The 23,235-nt window shown below is 38.8% G+C and overlaps 1 protein-coding gene across 2 annotated transcripts in view; it reads right to left on the bottom strand.

The window, feature by feature from the left end:
* Positions 1–2,000: 2,000 nt before the first annotated feature.
* Positions 2,001–23,235, bottom strand: part of LOC149379071 (putative disease resistance protein At1g50180) — a 77,320-nt gene continuing 56,085 nt past the window's right edge. Inside the window, exons 1-3 of one of the 2 annotated variants that reach the window (XM_089602438.1) lie at positions 5,455–5,607; positions 5,307–5,368; positions 2,001–4,994 (exon numbers count right to left, since the gene is read on the bottom strand). In XM_089602438.1, the coding sequence (XP_089458564.1) occupies positions 2,228–4,990 (2,763 nt within the window). In that variant the 5' untranslated portion in view covers positions 4,991–4,994; positions 5,307–5,368; positions 5,455–5,607 and the 3' untranslated portion in view covers positions 2,001–2,227. Of the gene's footprint in view, positions 4,995–5,306; positions 5,369–5,454; positions 5,608–23,235 lie in introns of those variants that run through there. The other variant, XM_089602439.1, reaches the window with a different exon arrangement.

Genomic DNA, 23,235 nt, shown 5'->3' with positions numbered 1-23,235 from the left:
TTTTCAAATTTGAAATTTGAAATTTCCTGCAGATTTTGAAAATTAATAGCCCATTTATTGTTATGTTTTTGGAAGTTTTTAGCGTTAACTTTAGGTAATTAGTATCTATTTTCGTGGTTAAACTCTGTAAATATATTATTCATTTATTGATATTATTTTGTCTTCCATATATTCATAATTTCCAGAATTTTCGTGCTCAAAATACTTCCAAAATTTTTTTTCAGTTCAAATATACTGTAAATATGCTTCTTATTTACAATGAATATACTGTTAATATGTTGTGTATTTACAATGAATATACTGTAAATATGCTTCTTATTTACACGGATATACTGTAAATATGTTTTCTATGAACAACAACAAGGAAAAAAAAACTGTTATTCGCGGTGTCGCAGATCAGGACCTTGGACGCAGATCGCAGAGAGGACGATTTATGGCTGTGTCATCAACTCTCCGGTGCTCTACGCGTCTTTTCCCGGTGTCTCCTCTCGGTCCGGCATCCTCGGCGGCTCGTGGCTGTCCTCTTTTTCTCGGCTGGAACACGCGTGAGTGGTGCTCGGTCTCGGCCATTGATGTCGCGCAAGGAATGAAAAAGAAGATAGGAGAAGGAGATGAAGGAGACGATGATGATGAGAGAGAGGGGAGGGGGGTTCTCGGGCTCGGCATTGATGGCGGCCAAATCTCTCTCTCTTTTTTTTTCCTGAAGAGCAGTAAAACAAGACCGATACAAATCGTATTTTTGATTTATTTACTAATCTGTGTTCATTCTTCTTCGTCGTCGCTGTATTTCTTCTCTGGGTTTCGATTTCGATTGTAAATAAAGGTGTTGAATCTTTTTTCCGGTTCAAATTTGAGCAGTTTCTTCTCTGCGATTTTTGGGCATCTTTTTTTTTTTTTTTTAAAACAATATTTTTGAGCGGTTGGTGTTAATGTGAACGCAGCTGATGGTTTTAATTACTCCTCGATTTTCGCGTGCATTAATATCCAAATATTACAGCTGATCACGTATTAATGACCCGGAAGATAGTGGGCGGGAAAATGGAAGGGTAGTCTCGGCCAATTTTTGTTGTAAATAAATCCTCCTGGCTATTTACCACTTATTTACAGAACGTTGGCTAAAAATAAATTGGCTATTTTCAGGAGGCTACTTAGCTTAATTACCCAATAAAATATCTACACTTAGTAAGTAGCTTTAATACGCATCTCAAGTTGTAAACACTGATAAATCTTAAATAGTAATAACATTATAAGCATAATGAATTTACAACGCCCGCACATTCTCGGGTAGGCACTATTTTGCAAAAATACCCAAAGCGTCTACTAAAAATGGTATACATAAATTGAATTCCAAACTTTTATAATCAGGGTAGAAAAAAAAAATCGAGAGACTAAGAGCATCTCCATCCGACCTCTATATGCTGGGAATAGCGTGTGTAAGTCCTCCAGCCGTACTCTTTATTTTACGCTATTATAGCGTTTCATGCTTTTTCAATTTGGTGTCACGCCAAATATGGCGTGACACTATTCACTACTCCAAAATATTTTTTTAGTCCCTATAAAGTTTATAATTTATATATTTGTATTGATTTATAAAATTATATCATATTTATCCTTAAATTATTCATTAAATTTATTTTCAAATACAATATTAATATTTGGAGTTTGAAAAAAACTAAAATGACATTAATATTAAAAGAGAAATAAAATAACATTACAACGACATCGAAATGTAGAAACGCCACCATTGGGGGTTGAATTAGCGGAGAATGATGATACACAATTTCATGAGTTTTTCAGTCGCTACAGACAAATAAGAGACAAAGATGCACATATCACGCTCCGAAATGCATTGATCGACCATTTGTGGGAGAGATATTCTAATTCAGATGTGTAATTGTACTTTTCTTTATTTTATTTTATGTTATTTGTTTTGTATTGTATTTTGTGTTTAATAAATATTAAGTTTACTTTGTGTTAATTTGTATTTTCAATAAATTTATGGAGTAATACTTCATTATTAAATAATGAATAAGTGGTATAATTAAAATATATTAAATAAATATAAGGGTATAGAAATAAATAAGAGAAAGTTGAATATAAAATTAATATTTCAATTTGGTGTAAAAAATAGAGTTCGGTTGGAGATGAGGTAGTGTTTGATGTGACATGTACTGTAAAATAGAGTAGAAAATGGTGTTATCGGATGGAGTTGGTCTAAAGCGTAGTATTAGGTGAATGTGATGGAAGGAACATGTCGGACCTTGTAGAAATCTAGTCCTTCGGCTCCGTCTGGATTCACCCTTCTCAGTTTTTCTTCGAACTCCTTTGTCATGGCGTTGATGCTAATTTCCCGAAGAGTGGTGACGTGCATCAGTTGTTCAGGGAGCGCCTTTAGATTGGACATTCCCCAAATGTGTAATTTCTTGAGGCTACGCAGACCACCTTCCTTCACCTCCCACTCCTCCACGTCTTCGATATGGAAAAGCCCAAGAGCCTCGAGGCGAGCGAACCCGCCCGAAGAGAACACCCACTTCTGGCAAGCGCTACCAGGCTTCAGCCACGCGGATATTAGGTTGAGGACCCTCAGGTTCTGAAGCTTCTCTAGTATGGCTATCTTCGACTGGTCCAGCACAGAACGCCGCAGTGTGAGCTTCGCGAGGCTGTATGGAAGGGATTCGAGGCTCTCGCTCGAAACCCTGCCAGATAAGCTCAGTTTGCTCAGACCCTCAAAACTAGACAGCAATTCCATCTCTGGAAAATATGTATCTAGGTCCGATAGCCGCATCGTCAGCGATCGGAGCAAGCGAGGGTTGAGAGACTCGAGGAGGAGCGTGACTTCTTTATGGCTTCCGAGATTTCGAATGCCCAGGACTTTGATTTTTGGCATCGGAGGGATTGAGTTGTGTTTGTTGAACAAGTTCTTTGCGTCTATCCCTTTCAAAGTCTCGAGTTTCAATTTAGTTTGGCCTTCGAAGAAGTGCCGGAGTGCAAAAATGTTCGGCTTGTAACCCCACGGTAACAACAAGTGTCTCACCTCTGTCAACTTCCAAACCGAGTTTGGAAGCCATAGGGTCTCCCAAATCCCACTGAGGTCTAGAGTCTGCAAATTCCTCATCTTGCCCAAGGAATGTGGGAGAGAGAGTTTATAAGCCAAGCGACAACTGCTCAGTCTCAAATACCTCAAGTGAATCAGATCGCCAATTGTTGGAGGAAGTTTTGGATTGTTGAGAAAATCAAGGTGCAAAACCCTCAGCAACCGGGCGTTTGAGAAACTGGGAAAAAATTGAATGGAAAAACAAAAGAGAGACCGGAGGTGAGGATGTGGCGAAAAATGGCGATTAGGTCCGTGTACAGAGATTCTGCGGGAGCGATTGTATTGTTGTGTTGAGGATGGAGCATCGATCTCTAAGAAAAGCTCCTCTTTGGCCTTTGACAAACAAAAGTCTCGCATTAGATCGTGGAGTCGGCAGCTCTTGATGCGCTTTCCCGTGTGGTCATTCTTATCAAGTTGAACTACGCATCGATCGATCAGCTCTTCCAAGTATTCCTCGCCCGCCTCTTCTTCCAGCGATTCTAGTGTCTCATCTGTGCGTATAAAACCCTCTGCCATCCACAGCCTTATCAAAATCTTACTCTGGATCTTGCTGTCCTCTGGAAAACTTGCAAGGTAAAGAAGACAGGGTTTTAGATGGAAAGGAAGCTCTTGGAAGCTCAAGTCTAAAATGTCTTCGACCCGGTATTGTCTCTCTGATGATATGAGTTTGTTGATCTTCCGCGACTTCACGTCTCTCTTCACCTTCTCCCACTTCTCCGGCGAGTTCTTGGTTCGAAGCAAACCACCGAGCATGACGATCGCGAGAGGCAATCCTCCGCACTCCGCCACCATCTCCTTCCCGAGCTGTACGAACTCCGGCGGAGAGCCGAGACTCCCAAATATCTCCTTAGGAAACGCCTTCCGCTGAAGAAGCTCCCAACTCTGTTCCTCCGTCAAGAGCGGGGGTTCGATCGGAGTGCTGTGAGGATCGGCTGACACCGCGACTTCCCTGATTCGTGTCGTGAACACCACTTTGCTACCGGGCTTCCCTTTTGGAAAAGCTTTCTCGATAGTATTCCAAGCTTGAACGTTCCAAATATCATCCAAAACCACGAGATATCGCCTCTCCTTGAGCTCGGCTTTTAGAAGAGAAACCAGCTCGTGATCTTCCAACCTGTCGAGAATCTGTTTATTATTCTGTCTCTCTTCAACGAACTTCTTCACGTGGCTCACTCCTTGCAAAGCTGTTTCCGGCCGGAAACCGACTTGCATCAAGATCTCGATCAAGACCTCCTTCACAACAAACTGCTGCGACACGAAAACCCAAGCGGAGCACCCAAAATTCTTCTTCATGTCAGCGTCGTTGTAGGCTTTCTTGGCGAGGGTGGTCTTTCCTAGACCGCCCATTCCCACGATAGACACGATGCAGCGTCGATCTTCTTCCCTCATCAGCTGAGCCTTCAGGGCCGACATCGTGCTCTTCAACGTGACCACGTCGTCTTCCTCTTCGTCCGGGTACGATCTCCTCTGATTTCTCAGCGGAGCAGCCTCTCGATCTCCACCGGAAAATTCGATCTGGTACGTCTGTCGCCTCTCGGTGATGCGACGAAGCTTGTCCTTGATAGAGGTAACTTGGGACCGAAGCTTCCTCAGATGGATGACCTTGACATATGAGGATCGGACTTTGGAGACGTAGGTCTCGACGGAGTCTTCGATCTCGCAGGCCACGTCTCTGACCTCAGCGATCCACATGCGGACGCGCTCATCTTTCTCTTGTTTTTTGTCGGCGTCTCTTAGGAAGCTCTCGATCCACTTCAGCTCGGTTTGCAGTGTCTGGATATCCCCACGAACGCCTCTCAGGGAAGAGGCCTCGTTGATGAGGAGGTCCGCGATTCTCTCGACCGCTATGGACACCACAGACTCCACCAGCTTCAATGCCACAAGTTCAACTGCCATTGACCTGGAAAAGAAAAGAAAAATCAAAAGAAGATGGGCTTTTATATTTGTCAGAAAGATCAATCATTGACCAACTAGAAACTCAGCTTTGTACATTTTATATAGATTCTGTATGTACAAAAACAAGGCCCATTAAAACCATGTTGCAGTAAATTAAAAATACCTCAGGAAGAGCTTTTAATTATTTTTTAACATTTTTTTTTTTGCACGCCAATAGAATTACAGATCTAAGTGAGGATTAAATTTCAACGCTCGAAAATCTGTGATTGCAAAGCATGTTCATCTATGATGTATTTTAAAAGATAGATTTTCTTACCTTGATCACTGAAGCCGCAAGATGATTAACAATGAGTGAAAGAAGAGACTTGCTTCTATAAACTGCTTCAAGGAAAGATGTGTTTTTCAAACATTAAAATTGAATCATTGCTGGAAGTGAGGATGATTTGAAAGATAGGTTTTCTTACCTCGTTCACTGAAGCCGCAAGATGATTAACAATGAGGGAAATAAGAGATGCGTTCTGCTTTAACTCAAAGAAACAGTGTGAGACCCAAAATCATCGAAGTCTTTAATTCAGCTTCGTCTCTCTTTCTCTTTCATCAATCTCTCTCTTTTCCACGAAAATAGTCAAAAGAAGCATGCCACTGGCTGATTATAAAATTCACGTGCATTACTAAAAATGACCAAATACACTGACATCTGGCAATACCAAAGTAATCACACTGGAACACATAGCCAAACTAATTCCAAATTAAATTGCGAAAGTAAGATCACAACTAATTCCAAATTATCATCGAGTATCAAAGTCCATCTTTTTCAAAGAGAGCCATGGGAATGAACCTAATAATTCAAACTATACAGATGAGAATATAGTGAAAGAAATTTTTCTCAGTTAGACATATTTATTAGTTCCGTTGTTATTCCCCTTGTAAGCTAACATAAGATTTATAAATACTCAAATCTATGAAATAAACGAAGGGAATTAGAGATTCTTGTTGGAAATTGAGTAAAATTAAATAGGTGTTTTAATTAGCTCAATTTAATTTGTTCACTAAAAGACAAAATAGTGTGTTGTTGATTGAGAAAGTGAGTTTGTATGTGGGAAAGAGTCCCACATGGAACAAAATACTAAGGCGAATGAGAAAGTGACGATCTCGACTGGACGAAGTGACGAAGTCATTTCAGCTCGACTGGGCGAGGTCGACTAGACGAAGTGACGAAGTCATTTCAGCTCGACTGGGCGAGGTCGACCTCCAGGCGAGATCGACCTCCAGGCGAAACGACACGATCCGCGAGCTTCTTGCGGTGACTCTCGCCAACGGTCGCGTCTCCTCATTTAGTAGTTATTTTTAGTTACCGTTCGAACTAACGGTCATGTCGCTTCGAAACGAGCTATCGTTTGGCCAACGGTCGTGTCGTTTGCGACTATAACCGTAGTTCGACCGAAACAATGCGTCTGTTCGTCGAATCTTTTCGCGAACAGGTACGATTGCTTATATAATCCGACTTCGGATTCAGTAATCAACACAGGTTTTCGAACCAATTTTCTCAATTCCCGAAACACTAATCCAGAAACATAGTTCTTGCTTATTTTCGGATTTTCACTCTGTCTTGGTGCAGTCCGAACCAGGCTTGTCGTATCCTGCGGTATTCTTGTACAAAACCTTAAGACGCTTTGGGGTACTCGAAATACTATAAGGAAAGCGTTCCTATGCGTGATTCAAGCCTCGAAGTCTTCAATTTCGAAGAATTATCTAACAATCTTATAGTATCTTGTGCTATGGCTACCGAGGCGTCTGTTTCGAGTCTGAAAGTGATGAGCCAGGACTTCGTCAAGTTGGACCGTTTCGACGGCACCAATTTCACCCGCTGGCAGGACAAGATGCGTTTCTTCCTCACCGCCATGAAGATCTTCTACGTGCTCGGCCCGACGTTGGTGCCCATCCCAGAGCCGACGGACGAAGATGATGACGAACTCAAGGCGGACCGGAAGAAGCGTCAAGAGGACGAGCTGCTGTGCCGGGGTCACATTCTGAACACATTGTCAGACCGACTCTACGATCTCTACACCGACAATCCGTCGGCGGTCGAGATATGGAAGACTCTCGAGTACAAGTTCAAGGCCGAAGAAGAAGGTACCAAAAAGTTACTTGTCTCGAGTTACTTTGATTTCAAGATGTTTGATGACAAGCCTATACTTGCTCAAGTTCATGAATTGCAAGTTATAGTCAACAAATTGAGGGCTGTGAAGATAGATATTCCGGAGACTTTCCAAGTTGGTGCAATTATTGCAAAGTTGCCCAATTCGTGGAAAGGCTATCGAAAGAAACTTCTTCACAAAACCGAGGACTTCTCTTTGGAGCAAATCCATAAACATCTTCGAATCGAGGAGGAATCGAAGATGAGAGAGAAGACGTCGGATGCCGGTACTTCCAAGGCCAATGCGGTGAGCGCTAAAGGCAAGAGGAAGTGGAATGAAAAGGAAGGAATTTCGGGTTCCAAAAAGGACTCGAAGAAATTCAAGCATTCCGGCAAATCCAAGTCCGGTAACAAGCCCGGGTCCAAGGGGTCTAAAGGGGGCTGCTATGTGTGTGGCAAACCCGGTCACTATGCTCGAGATTGTCGACACCACAAGACGGACGTGAAAGAGGTCGACGCCACTATGACCGATACTAACATAGTCGCTATGTTGAGCGAACTCATGGCGGTCAAAGGCAAGGTTCAAGGGTGGTGGTACGACACTTGTGCTACCGTTCACGTCGCCTATGATAGGGCTGCCTTCAAAACCTATTCTGAAGTCAACGATGGACAAGCGGTTCAGATGGGAAACGAGCATCGCTCTCAAGTTGTCGGCATCGGGAACGTGGATCTCAACTTCACCTCCGGGAAGAAGGTCACTTTAACCAATGTTCTCCATGTTCCGGATATGTGTAGGAACCTGGTTAGTGGCGATCTCCTAGGCAAACCGGGGATTAAATCTGTGTTTGAGTCGGGCAAGCTTATCTTGACCCGAAATGGTGTATTTGTTGGCAAAGGCTATTCCAGTGAAGGGATGGTCAAATTATGTATTATTGACAATGTTATCAATGAAATTTCTCCTTCTGCTTATATGCTTGATTATGTTTCTTTATGGCATAGTAGATTAGCACATATCGGTTTTAGCACTATGAAAAGGTTAATTAAATGTGGTTTAATTTCGTGCAAATCCGATAAATTGGATAAATGTGAAATATGTGTAAAATCTAAAATGATAAAGAAACCGTTTTATAGTGTAGAGAGAAATTCTAAATTGTTAGATCTTATACACTCTGATATATGTGAATTTAATGGCATGTTAACCCGTGGGGGAAATAGGTTTTTTATTACCTTTATTGATGATTGCTCTAGATTTACATATGTGTATCTTTTGAAACATAAAGATGATGCTTTTAATGCTTTTAAGGTGTATAAGGCTGAAGTAGAAAATCAATTATGAATTAATATTAAAGTCCTTAGAAGTGATAGGGGCGGTGAATATTTTCCTAGTGATTTTAATGCTTTTTGTGAAGAAAATGGCATTGTTCATGAATGTTCCGCACCTAGAACACCACAACAAAACGGTTTAGCCGAACGTAAAAATAGGACACTTCAAGAGATGATAAATGCCATGTTAACGCATTCTGGATTACATTTTAGTTTATGGGGTGAAGCTTTACTATCCGCATGTCATATTTTAAATCGTATTCCTTTAAAGAAAACCCAAATATCTCCGTACGAGGTATGGAAAGGGCGAAAGCCTAATATTGGGTATTTCAAAGTGTGGGGGTGTCTAGGCTACTACAAAAACATGGATCCTAAAAGGACCAAGTTGGGTCCTCGAGGGATGCGAAGTGTTTTTATTGGCTATGCCATGAATAGCAAGGCATATAGACTTCTAAACTTAGAGTCTAATGTCATAGTAGAATCCCGAGATGTGGAATTCTTTAAGAGTCTTAACTCGACAGGAAAAGAACCTCAAAATTCCACTTATGAAGAACCTCGACCAGGCGAGCTCGATCTCCAGGGAGGATCGATCTCAAGGCGAGCTCAAACCCCTGGCGAGCTCGACCAGTAGGGAGGTTCGACCTCCAAGCGAGCTCGACCCCAGGTGAGCTCGACCCCAGGCGAGCTCGACCTCCAGGCAGGCTCGATGCCTCGAGAGGAAAGTTCTTCTAGGGTAGTTGTAGAACAACCCGAACTTCGGAGAAGCAAAAGAGTCCGTAAGTCTAAGGAAATAGATTCTCGCCTCATTTCTTTTTACCTAGTAGAAGGAAATAGAGAGAGTTTTGCTCGGAAAATTCCTATTATTCTTCTTATTGAAGATGATCCTAAGACTTATAATGAAGCTGTGGCTTCTAGAGACTCTGCCTTTTGGAAGGATGCTATCCAAGATGAAATGGATTCTATTATGTCAAACCATACTTGGGAGATTGTCGATCTACCCAAAGGGTCGAGACCTATTGGGTGTAAGTGGGTGTTCCGAAAGAAGTACCATAGTGATGGCACTCTTAACACTTACAAGGCTAGATTAGTAGCCAAAGAATTTCGACAACGAGAAAGAATTGATTACTTTGACACATATGCACCGGTAGCGAGGACAACAACAATTAGAGTGTTGTTTGCCTTGGCTTCTTTGTATAACCTCAATGTTCATCAAATGGATGTCAAGACGGCATTCTTGAATGGAGATCTCGATGAGGAGATTTACATGGAGCAGCCGGAAGGTTATGTGCTTCCGGGTAATGAACAAAAGGTTTGCAAACTTGTTAAATCCTTATATGGATTAAAACAAGCACCCAAACAATGGCATCAAAAGTTTGACTCGGTCATACTTTCGAATGGTTTTGTTCCTAACGTTTGTGACAAGTGTTTGTATTCAAAGGTGCGTGGTAACCTTGTGATCTTCCTATGTCTCTATGTTGATGATATGTTGATCATTAGCAATGAGATGAAAGGAATATTAGAAACGAAGAGGTTTCTATCTTCCACTTTCAAAATGAAAGATCTTGGACAAGTTGATACTATTTTGGGTATCAAGGTTCGTAGAACCAGTGGGGGTTATGAACTTAGTCAATCACACTTTGTTGAAAAAGTGCTTGATAAGTTCAAACATTTAAATTTCAAAGAAGTGAACACCCTATTTGATCCAAGTGTAAAACTTGAAATGATGGAAGGGCTGTGGCTCAATTGGAATATGCTAGTGCGCTTGGTTGTCTTATGTACTTGATGCAATGTACTCGACCAGACATAGCATTTGCCGTTAGTAAAATGAGTAGATTTACTAGCAATCCAAGTGCCGAGCATTGGAAGGCCATTGGGAGAATTTTTGGATTTCTTTTGAAAACCAAAAATCTTGGACTTCAATACGGTCAGTTTCCTGCCGTACTAGAAGGATATACTGACGCAAGTTGGATATCGAGTGTCAGAGATAATAAATCTACGACGGGATAGGTGTTTACACTTGTCGGTGGAAATCAAAGAAACAAACATGTATCACTCATTCGACCATGGAATTAGAGTTCGTGGCTCTTGGTTCCGCAGGTCAAGAGGCTGAATGGTTGAGAGATCTTCTTTTAGAAGTTCCATTGGCTAAAGACAATATATCAACCGTGTCGATACATTGTGATAGTCAATCAACTTTAGCGAGAGCATACAGTGAAGTGTATAATGGAAAGTCTAGACATATTAGTCTGAGACATGACTATGTGAGGAAATTGATAAAAGATGGGATCATTTCGCTCACATATGTAAGATCAATCTTTAATATTGCTGATCCGTTCACTAAACCTCTTGCAAGAGATTTGGTGAGATCGACCTCGAGAGGTATGGGTCTTAAACTCCTTGAGTAGCGATCTGACAATGATGGCAACCCAACCTAAGTTTAGGAAATGACTAACAATAGGTTCAATGGGTACGAACAAGTCATTGAATTGGATATTCATAACATTATATAATAATGTGACTGGTACAATCGGGAGGTTGAGTTTCTTAACTCTTAATGTAGTTTAGTCTTGAGGACAAATATCTATACGTAACAGAGATACTGTAAGAACTTCACCTATGTGAATTTCGGGATGGTGCCGTCCCAAAAGTGAGAGTTTGAGTTTCTCTCATGAAAAATACACGAGACAGGATGAGCACATGGCCATTAACGGTGCTAAGCATGTGATATAGGCGAAGAACACTAAAGGGTGTGTGTTGAGTTATACCGATTTTATCACAAAGAAAAAAGGTTCAAAGCCTGGCTACCTAATTTCCGATAAAGTCTTGTGTTGCTTATACTAAGGATAAGTTCAAATCGAAAGATACATATCTGTACTAACATTCTTTGTCTCTTTTCTGGATTCTATCTTGTTTTTTCTGAACAAGTGGGGGATTGTTGAAAATTGAGTAAAATTAAATAGGTGTTTTAATTAGCTCAATTTAATTTGTTCACTAAAAGACAAAATAATGTGTTGTTGATTGAGAAAGTGAGTTTGTATGTGGGAAAGAGTCCCACATAGAACAAAATACTAATGTAAATGAGTAAGTGACGAAATCATTTCAGCTCGACTGGGCGAGGTCGACTGGACGAAGTGACAAAGTCATTTCTGTTCGACTGGACGAGCTCGACCTCCAGGCGAGCTCGACCCCAGGTGAGCTCTACCCTAGGTGAGCTCGACCCAGGTGAGCTCGACCTCTAGGCGAAATGGTACAATCCGCGGGTTTCTCGCATCAATTCTCGCCAACGGTCGCGTCTCCTCATTTAGTAGTTATTTTTGTTACCGTTCGAACTAACGGTCACGTCTCTTCGAAACGAACTATCGTTTGGCCAACGGTCGTGTCGTTTGAGAATATAACCGTAGTTCGACCGAAACAGTGCGTCTATTCGCGAAGACCGTTAGTTCGACCGGAACAGTGCGTCTGTTCGTCGAACCTCTTCGCGAACAGGTACGATTGATTATATAATCCCACTTCGGATTCAGTAATCAATACAGGTTTTCGAACCAACTTTCTCAATTCCCGAAACACTAATCCAGAATCACAATTCTTGCTTATTTTCGGATTTTCACTCTGTCTTGGTGCAGTCCGAACTAGGCTTGTCGTATCCTGCGGTATTCTTGTACAATAAACCTTAAGACACTTTGGGGTACTCGAAATACTATAAAGAAAGCATTCCTATGCGTGATTCAAGCCTCGAAGTCTTCAATTTCGAAGAATTATCTAACAGTTAGATCTTATACACTCTGATATATGTGAATTTAATGGCATGTTAACCCGTGGGGGAAATAGTTATTTTATTACCTTTATTGATGATTGCTCTAGGTTTACATATGTGTATCTTTTGAAACATAAAGATGATGCTTTTAATGCTTTTAAGGTGTATAAGGTTGAAGTAGAAAATCAATTAGGAGTTAATATTGAAGTCCTTAGAAGTGATAGGGGCGGTGAATATTTTCCTAGTGATTTTAATGCTTTTTGTGAAGAAAATGGCATTGTTCATGAATGTTCCGCACCTAGAACACCACAACAAAACGGTTTAGCCGAACGTAAAAATAGGACACTTCAAGAGATTATAAATGCCATGTTAATGCATTCTGAATTATATTTTAGTTTGTGGGGTGAAGCTTTACTTTCCGCATGTCATATTTTAAACCGTATTCCTTTAAAGAAAACCCAAATATCTCCGTACGAGGTATGGAAAGGGCGAAAGCCTAATATTGGGTATTTCAAAGTGTGGGGGTGTCTAGCCTACTACAAAAACATGGATCCTAAAAGGACCAAGTTGGGTCCTCGAGGGATACGAAGTGCTTTTATTGGCTATGCTACGAATAGCAAGGCATATAGACTTCTAAACTTAGAGTCTAATGTCATAGTAGAATCCTGAGATGTGGAATTCTTTGAGAATCTTAACTCGAATGGAAAAGAATTTCAAAATTCCACTAATGAAGAACCTCGACTAGCCGAGCTCGATCTCCAGGGTGGATCGATCTCAAGGCGAGCTCAAATCCCAAGCGAGCTCGACCTCCAGGCAGGTTCGACCTCCAGGCGAGCTCGACCTCCAGGCAGGCTCGATGCCTCGAGAAGAAAGTTCTTCTAGGGTAGTTGTAGAACAACCCGAACTTCGGAGAAGCAAAAGAGTCCGTAAGACTAAGGAAATAGATACTCGTCTTATTTCTTTTTACCTAGTAGAAGGAAATAGAGAGAGTTTTGTTCGGAAAATTCCTATTATTCTTCTTATTGAAGATGATCCTAAGACTTATAATGAAGCTGTGGCTTCTCGAGACTCTGCCTTTTGGAAGGATGCTATCCAAGATGAAATGGATTCTATTATGTCAAACCACACTTGGGAGATTGTCGATCTACCCAAAGGGTCGAGACCTATTGGGTGTAAGTGGGTGTTCCGAAAGAAGTACCATAGTGATGGCACTCTTAACACTTACAAGGCTAGATTAGTAGCCAAAGGATTTCGACAACGAGAAGGAATTGATTACTTTGACACATATGCACCGGTAGCAAGGACACCAACAATTAGAGTGTTGTTTGCCTTAGCTTCTTTGTATAATCTCAATGTTCATCAAATGGATGTCAAGACGGCATTTTTAAATGGAGATCTCGATGAGGAGATTTACATGGAGCAGCCGGAAGGTTATGTGCTTCCGGGAAATGAACAAAAGGTTTGCAAACTTGTTAAATCCTTATATGGATTAAAACAAGCACCCAAACAATGGCATCAAAAGTTTGACTCTGTCATACTTTTGAATGGATTTGTTCCTAACGTTTGTGACAAGTGTTTGTACACAAAGGTGCGTGGTAACCTTGTGATCTTCCTATGTCTCTATGTTGATGATATGTTGATCATTAGCAATGAGATGAAAGGAATATTAGAAACGAAGAGGTTTCTATCTTCCACTTTCAAAATGAAAGATCTTGGACAAGTTGATACTATTTTGGGTATCAAGGTTCGTAGAACCAGTGGGGGTTATGAACTTAGTCAATTACACTATGTTGAAAAAGTGCTTGATAAGTTCAAACATTTAAATTTCAAAGAAGTGAACACCCTATTTGATCCAAGTGTAAAACTTGAAATGATGGAAGGGCTGTGGCTCAATTGGAATATGCTAGTGCGCTTGGTTGTCTTATGTACTTGATGCAATGTACTCGACCAGACATAGCATTTGCCGTTAGTAAAATGAGTAGATTTACTAGCAATCCAAGTGCCGAGCATTGGAAGGCCATTGGGAGAATTTTTGGATTTCTTTTGAAAACCAAAAATCTTGGACTTCAATACGGTCAGTTTCCTGCCGTACTAGAAGGATATACTGACGCAAGTTGGATATCGAGTGTCGGAGATAACAAATCTACGACAGGATGGGTGTTTACACTTGCCGGTGGGGCGGTTTCTTGGAAATCAAATAAACAAACTTGTATCACTCATTCGACCATGGAATCAGAGTTCGTGGCTCTTGCTTCCGCAGGTCAAGAGGCTGAATGGTTGAGGGATCTTCTTTTAGAAGTTCCATTGGCTAAAGACAATATATCAACCGTGTCGATACATTGTGATAGTCAATCAACTTTAGCGAGAGCATACAGTGAAGTGTATAATGGAAAGTCTAGACATATTAGTCTGAGACATGACTATGTGAGGAAATTGATCAAAGATGGAATCATTTCGCTCACATATGTAAGATCAAGCTTTAATATTGCTGATCCGTTCACTAAACCTCTTGCAAGAGATTTGGTGAAATCAACCTCGAGAGGTATGGGTCTTAAACTCCTTGAGTAGCGATCTGACAATGCTGGCAACCCAACCTAAGGTTAGGAAATGACTAACAATAGGTTCAATGGGTACGAACAAGTCATTGAATTGGATATTCATAACATTATATAATAATGTTGACTGTTACAATCGGGAGGTTGAGTTTCTTAACTCTTAATGAAGTTCAGTCTTCAGGACAAGTATCTATACGTAACAGAGATACTGTAAGAACTTCACCTATGTGAATTTCGGGATGGTGCCATCCCAAAGTGAGAGTTGGAGTTTCTCTCATGAAAAATTCACGAGACAGGATGAGCACATGGCCATTAACGGTGCTAAGCGTGTGATATAGGCGAAGAACACTAAAGGGTGTGTGTTAAGTAACACCGATTTTATCACAAGGAAAATAGGTTCAAAGCCTGGCTACCTAATTTCCGATAAAGTCTTGTGTTGCTTATACTAAGGATAAGTTCAAATCGAAAGATACTTATCTGTTCTAACACTCTTTGTTTCTTTTTTGGATTCTATTTTGACTTTTCTGAACAAGTGGGGGATTGTTGGAAATTGAGTAAAATTAAATAGGTGTTTTAATTAGCTCAATTTAATTTGTTCACTAAAAGACAAAATAGTGTGTTGTTGATTGAGAAAGTGAGTTTGTATGTGGGAAATAGTCCCACATGGAACAAAATACTAAGGTGAATGAGAAAGTGACGATCTCGACTGGACGAAGTGACGAAGTCATTTCAGCTCGACTGGGCGAGGTCGACTGGACGAAGTGACGAAGTCATTTCAGCTCGACTGGGCGAGGTCGACTGGACGAAGTGACGAAGTCATTTCAGCTCGACTGGGCGATGTCGACCTCCAGGCGAGATCGACCTCCAGGTGAAACGACACGATCCGCGATTTTCTCGCGGCGATTCTCGCCAACGGTCGCGTCTCCTCATTTAGTAGTTATTTTTAGTTACCGTTCGAACTAACGGTCACGTCGCTTCGAAACGAGCTATCGTTTGGCCAACGGTCGTGTCGTTTGTGACTATAACCGTAGTTCGACCGAAACATGCGTCTGTTCGTCGAATCTTTTCGCGAACAGGTACGATTGCTTATGTAATCCGACTTCGGATTCAGTAATCAACACAGGTTTTCGAACCAACTTTCTCAATTCCCGAAACACTAATCCAGAAACATAGTTCTTGCTTATTTTCGGATTTTCACTCTGTCTTGGTGCAGTCCGAACCAGGCTTGTCGTATCCTGCGGTATTCTTGTACAAAACCTTAAGACACTTTGGGGTACTCGAAATACTATAAGGAAAGCGTTCCTATGCGTGATTCAAGCCTCGAAGTCTTCAATTTCGAAGAATTATCTAACAATTCTTACCGCATGTAAAAGATTCATAAATTTTTCTTCTATGATGGTAATCGAATGGTCAAGAAAAATAGTTTGCCAAGAATGTCAATGGAAATTAAAAGCCAATTTGAAAACTTGAAGAGAGTAGTTTGAACTTCGAAGAAGTGAGGAAAAAATCTATTGCAATGCTCTACAATTATCGGAAATGAGCCTAAAATTGTGACCATATATTCAAATTCACCTTTCTTCATCCAACTTTTACAAGTAAACAATAATTTCTCCGCATAAAAGCCCCAAATGCCTTTGGCATGTAGATAGTAGATACACAAACTTAGCGATTAGCGTTAAATGTACTAGGGGGTCATTATTACTTCTATGCAGTAGAATTTTCTTGCTTAAGGGAAACGATTTCTAACTCAATTAGTGTAGCCAGATGAGCTATCTACTCAGATTATTTGACTACTCCCGCAAAGCAAACAAGGTGAAAAGCGTCGTATGTTAAATCATAAAAATACTGCCAATATTAGGCATATTAAGATATTTTACCTTGAAAATGAAAACTTGATAGAATAGTCCTAAGGACAAGATTTGAGGGCAATCTGGAAAATTCACTCCTCTTAGATCCATCTCAAAGTATAAAACCCTTGAAAACCCTTGTAGACAACTCTCACAAGACAATGTAATAAGCCTCAAGAACTCATTTCTCAAAGGCGAGACAAAATCACATCTCAAATCCCAATACACGAGCCCTAATGCAAGAGCCTCAAGACTCCCACTTAAGGGACAACGGTTTAATTCATGATCACTAAATGATGTAAGATTTAGGCCCATATTGTAGACATTGACAAAATAAGGATAATCGACCTAAAGAGGCTTCAAACTAAGACGACACAAACCTTGAGAGAATACAAATTAAATATCTCTTGACAATTGAGCCATCGAGAACTCGACCCACTTCAATTCAAGATGCCTTTACAACCATATGCAAAGGATGTGTATGACCAATGTTAACCAAAAACTCCAAGCCGCATGGAATGAATTCCCCACTTGATCTAGTTCACCTTATTAAAAAAAAAAAAAAAAAAAATCTTTAACTCATGTTCAGAATCAATCTTTTTATCCATAAAAATTTCATTTATATAACTGCCTTCTCCATAACTCTAGATTCAATTCCTATTAACAGTTTTGAGAAGAAAAAAAATGTGTTTAGACCACGGATTTAAATGCCGGAGAATGTCCTGGAATTTCGCCGGGAAATTCGTTTCCAGTGACTCAACGGCGGGCGAGAGGCAATCATGTCGTTTCCTCATTTTTTTGTCTTTCGAAATTCGTGGGAACGAAAAGCCGTTTCGTTCACAAAAAATCATTTTTCGTTGTAGTCGCAGTATATAAAAGCTGCAATATTTCCACGACATTCGGCGAATATCAGAGAAAAAGAAAAAAAAACGACTTTCGGTCGAAGAATCCAACGAAGAAGACAACTCAATCGCCGGCGAAAAATCCAAGAGAATCGGCGATTTTCCATTGATCTCAATGAGGTTCAAATTCAGCAAAACATCGAAGAAATTCGTCGAGATTTATGGATTTCCATTTCGTTTTTAAACCCTAATTTCTGAAATTTGGATCTTCATTTTACATAATAATTTGATTTTTTTTATCATCCCATTCATGAATGTTGTTTGTAATGTGACGATCTATCATATATATTTTTTTCAGATGTTTTCAAGAACTTCCGGTGAACCACCATTTTTCCGGCGAACCACCCTTTTTTCCGGCGACTCAAAAATCAGATTTTCAACTATTTATTTCTGTTTTTTAAGTAAGGTTATGTCTTTAAATTTTAAATTACATATACTTATGTTTTGAATTGGTTTTCATATATGTTATGTTGAATTGATTTTGTTTGATTTTGATTTGAAATTTTAAGTGTTAGACTTTGAATTGAAAATTGAAATAGTTAGACTTTGAATTTAAATTAATTTATCATGTAAGCTAAAAATGAAATTGATAGAGTAGGAATTGAAATTGTAACATTTTGAATTGAAATGAAATCAGTTTGAATATAATTTATTGACATGTTGAAGGAAATTTGTTGATATATTGAAATTAAATTAGTTTGAGTAAACTTTGAATTGAAATTAGTTTTATCATTTATGTTAGAAATGAAATAGTTAGAGTATGAATTGAAATTGTTACATTTTAAATTGAAATGAAATTAGTTTGAATAAAATTTATTGACATGTTGAAGGAAATTTGTTGACATATTGAAATGAAATTAGTTTGAATAAAATTTATTGACATGTTGAAATTGGATTGAAATTTTGAATTCAATATGCAGGTATATCGAAGATGAACGACGAAAGAGTTCGTAAGCATTGCACCCCAGCTGCAACAAACCCGAACCACTACACGTGCAATTATTGTGGGCACGTAACAAGGGGAGAGGAATCACACAGATGAAGTATCACTTAAGTGGAAATGATCCGAAGAAAAATGTAAAGAAATGTCTGAGTTATCCTACAGAAGTACGCAACGAGATGTTAGCGTTACAAGCGACAACTCTCCAAAAGAAGAAAAGCAAGTCCGCCCTTGATGAAGTCGTTGATGAGCACTTAGCCGGACGCTTCGGTCCGACTCACGTACAGCTTGACCCCGACCAACAATACGAACATGATATGATGCAAGCTCTTAAGCAAGGTTTCAAATGCCGTTTTCGACGCCGTTTCGAGTCTCTTAATTTACGGAAAATCGACACGCCGACGGAAAACCTAATGGAAAAATGTGGAAAAAGGCAACTGTTATGCCGTTTTCAAATGCCATTTTCCATGAAAAACCGACACGTCGATGGAAAGTCGGACGGAAATAACGTTGCCAAATAAATTAATAAAAAAATACTTATAAATATCGTTTCCTCGGGTGGCTTTATAAATATCATTTGTAAAGCCACCCGAGGAAACGATAGATTTGAGGGTTACTACTATCACTATGATGTATGTACCTAATTTTACCTACAACCTATAAAATTCTCCTTACACAAAAGGAACGAGCTCATATTATATATTTAAGTCTTAAATAACATACTCGTTAAAAATTATTTTATGAAATTGAAACGTGTTGCAATTAAACTGTGAAAGTAAGATCGCAACTAATTCCATATTATCATTGAGTATCAAAGTCCATCTTTTCCAAAGAGAGCCATGGGAATGAACCTAATAATTCAAACTATACAGATGAGAATATAGTGAAATAAATTTTTCTCAGTTAGACAAATTTATTAGTTCCGTTGTTATTCCCCTTGTAAGCTAACATAAGATTTATAAATACTCAAATCTATGAAATAAATGAAGGGAATTAGAGATTCTTACCGCATGTAAAAGATTCATAAATTTTTCTTCTATATGGTCAAGAAAAATAGTTTGCCAAGAATGTCAATGGAAATTTAAAAGCCAATTTGAAAACTTGTAGAGAGTAGTTTGAACTTTGAAGAAGTGAGGAAAAAATCTATTGCAATGCTCTACAATTATAGGAAATGAGCCTAAATTTGTGATCATATATTCAAATTTCCAACTATTACAAGTAAACAATAATTTCTCCGCATAAAAGCCCCAAATGCCTTTGGCATGTAGATACACAAACTTAGCGATTAGCGTTAAATGTATTAGGTGGTCATTATTACTTCCATGCAGTAGAATTTTCTTGCTTAAGGGAAACGATTTCTAACTCAATTAATGTAGCCAGATGAGCTATCTACTCAGATTATTTGACTACTCCCGCAAAGCAAACAAGGTGAAAAGCGTCGTATGTTAAATCATAAAAATACTGCCAATATTAGGCATATTAAGATATTTTACCTTGAAAATGAAAACTTGATAGAATAGTCCTAAGGACAAGATTTGAGGGCAATCTGGAAAATTCATTCCTCTTAGATCCATCTCAAAGTATAAAACCCTTGAAAATCCTTGTGGACAACTCTCACAAGACAATGTAATAAGCCTCAAGAACTCATTTCTCAAAGGCGAGACAAAATCACATCTCAAATCCCAATACACGAGCCCTAATGCAACAGCCAAAGACCCGACTCTCAGTTAAGGGACAACGGTTGAGGAGTAATTCATGATCACTAAATGATGTAAGATTTAGGCCCATATTGTAGACATTGACAAAATAAGGTTAATCGACCTAAAGAGGCTTCAAACTAAGACGACACAATCCTTGAGAGATTACAAATTAAATATCACTTGACAATTGAGCCATCGAGAACTCGACCCACTTCAATTCAAGATGCCTTTACAACCATATGCAAAGGATGTGTATGACCAATGTTAACCAAAAACTCCAAGCCGCATGGAATGAATTCCCCACTTGATCTAGTTCACCTTATATATAAAAAAAAAAAAAAAAAAAAAAAAAAAAAGAGTCTTTAACTCATGTTAAGAATCAATCTTTTATCCATAAGAATTTCATTTATATAACTTCCTTCTCCCTAACTCTAGATTCAATTCCTATTAAGAGTTTTGAGAAGAAAAAAAATGTGTTTAGACCACGGATTTAAATGCCGAAGAATGTCCAGGAATTTCACCGGGAAATTCGTTTCCGGTGACTCAACGGCGGGCGAGAGGCAATTATGTTGTTTCCTCATTTTTTGTGGTTCGAAATTCGTGGGAACGAAAAGCCGTTTCGTTCACAAACAACCGTCATTTTTCGTTGTAGTCGCAGTATATAAAAGTTGCAATATTTCCACAACATTCGACGAATATCGGAGAAAAAGAAAAAAAAACGACTTTCAGTCGAAGAATCCAACGAAGAAGACAACTCAATCGCCGGCGAAAATCCAAGAGAATCGGCGTTTTCCATTGATCTCAATGAGGTTCAAATTCAGCAAAACATCGAAGAAATTCGTCAAGATTTATGGAATTTCCATTTCGTTTTTAAACCCTAATTTCTGAAATTTAGATCTTCATTTTACTGAGTAATTTGATTTTTTTTGGTCATATAATCCCCTTCATGAATGTTGCTTGTAATGTGACGATCTATCATATATATTTTTTTTCCAGATGTTTTCAAGAACTTCCGGCGAACTACCCTTTTTTCCAGCGACTCAAAAATCAGATTTTCAACTATTTATTTCTGTTTTTTAAGTAAGGTTATGTCTTTAAATTTTAAATTACATATACTTATGTTTTGAATTGGTTTTCATATATGTTGTGTTGAATTGATTTTGTTTGATTTTGATTTGAAATTTTAATTGTTAGGCTTTGAATTGAAAATTGAAATAGTTAGACTTTTAATTGAAATTAATTTATCATGTAAGCTAAAAATGAAATGGATAGAGTAGGAATTGAAATTGTAACATTTTGAATTGAAATGACATCATTTTGAATAGAATTTATTGACATGTTGAAGGAAATTTGTTGATATATTGAAATGAAATTAGTTTGAGTAGACTTTGAATTGAAATTAGTTTATCATTTATGTTAGAAATGAAATAGTTAGAGTATGCATTGAAATTGTTACATTTTGAATTGAAATGAAATTAGTTTGAATAGAATTTATTGACATGTTGAAGGAAATTTGTTGACATATTGAAATGAAATTAGTTTGAGACGAATTTATTGACATGATGAAATTGGATTGAAATTTTGAATTCAATATGCAGGTATATCGAAGATGAACGACGAAAGAGTTCGTAAGCATTGCACCACCCCAGCTGCAACAAACCCGAACCACTACACGTGCAATTATTGTGGGCACGTAACATGGGGGGAGGAATCACACGGATGAAGTATCACTTAAGTGGAAATTATCCGAAGAAAAATGTGAAGAAATGTCTGAGTTATCCTACAGCAGTACGCAATGAGATGTTAGCGTTACAAGCGACGACTCTCCAAAAGAAGAAAAGCAAGTCCGCCCTTGATGAAATCGTTGATGAGCACTTGGCCGGACGCTTCGGTCCGACTCACGTACAGCTTGACCCCGACCAACAATACGAACATGATATGATGCAAGCTCTTAAGCAAGGTTTCAAATGCCGTTTTCGACGCCGTTTCGAGTCTCTTAATTTATGGAAAACCGACACGCCGACGGAAAACCGAATGGAAAAAATGTGGAAAAAGGCAACTGTTATGCCGTTTACAAATGCCATTTTCCATGGAAAACCGACACGCCGATGGAAAATCGAACAGAAATAATGTTGCCGAATAAATTAATAAAAAAAAATACTTATAAATATTATCGAAACTTCAAACACTACGAATCATATATATTAAATATAGATGTTCCACACTTGAAGTCACACCACAAAATGTCTAAAATATGAAAATAAAAAGTTTAAACATTCCATAAATATGTTTTTTTTTTATATCTATCCAATACACATATATTTATTTATTATATATAGATAGGTGTATATAAATATATATATATATATATATATGTATTATTTATATGTCTTTCATTTTTTGAAATTTATTTTATTATGTTTTTAAAATTTATATATGTATTAAAAAAAAGTTTTGTAAAAAAACGTTTTGGCATTTATATTGTCTTGGGCATTTTGGTTTGAATGTCTAATGGCTTTTTTTTTTTTTAATTCAGTTGGGCTTTATTTTAATATTGGCCCATTAGGGCTTTAAATTTCTTCTCTCTCATTAAGTCATCTCTCTCATTCAGCCATATTCTCCTGCATATGTCATTCAGTCATCCTGTGCACCGTTGTTAAATAAAAATTATTGAAGTTGAAGACAAACCAAACGCTTACGTTCGCCGTCGGGGATTCGCCGTTTGTCGCCGAAATAATGTTACTTTTGCTTTCCACCGTGTCGATACGAAAGGGAATTCACCCGTGCTCGCCAATTTTTGTTGGTGCCATGCTCGTCTGCCACGCTACAGTTGGAGCTCCGATTTTCCTTCTTTTTTCTTTTCTCTCGACTTTCAGAGACTTTCCTCGAAATATTAAGCGTTTTGTGAATAAAATGAAACGAAAAAGCTCGGTCGTTTTATGCAAAAACGACGTGTCATTTCGTCGGCTTTCGAAAGACATATGGTGGAAAAATGATATTTTAGCTTTCGTCAGCCGTTTATAGTCCGGCAGCCGTCGGCGAATTCCGGCGAGTTTCGCCGATATTTTAAACACTATTCTTAAGAGA

The sequence above is a fragment of the Urtica dioica genome, chromosome 12 (assembly GCF_054948205.1).
Source record: "Urtica dioica subsp. dioica isolate 48M chromosome 12, U.dioica_male_clone48M_v1_H2, whole genome shotgun sequence".
Classification (NCBI taxonomy): Eukaryota; Viridiplantae; Streptophyta; class Magnoliopsida; order Rosales; family Urticaceae; genus Urtica; species Urtica dioica.
This window is presented reverse-complemented; position numbering and strand designations above follow the sequence as displayed.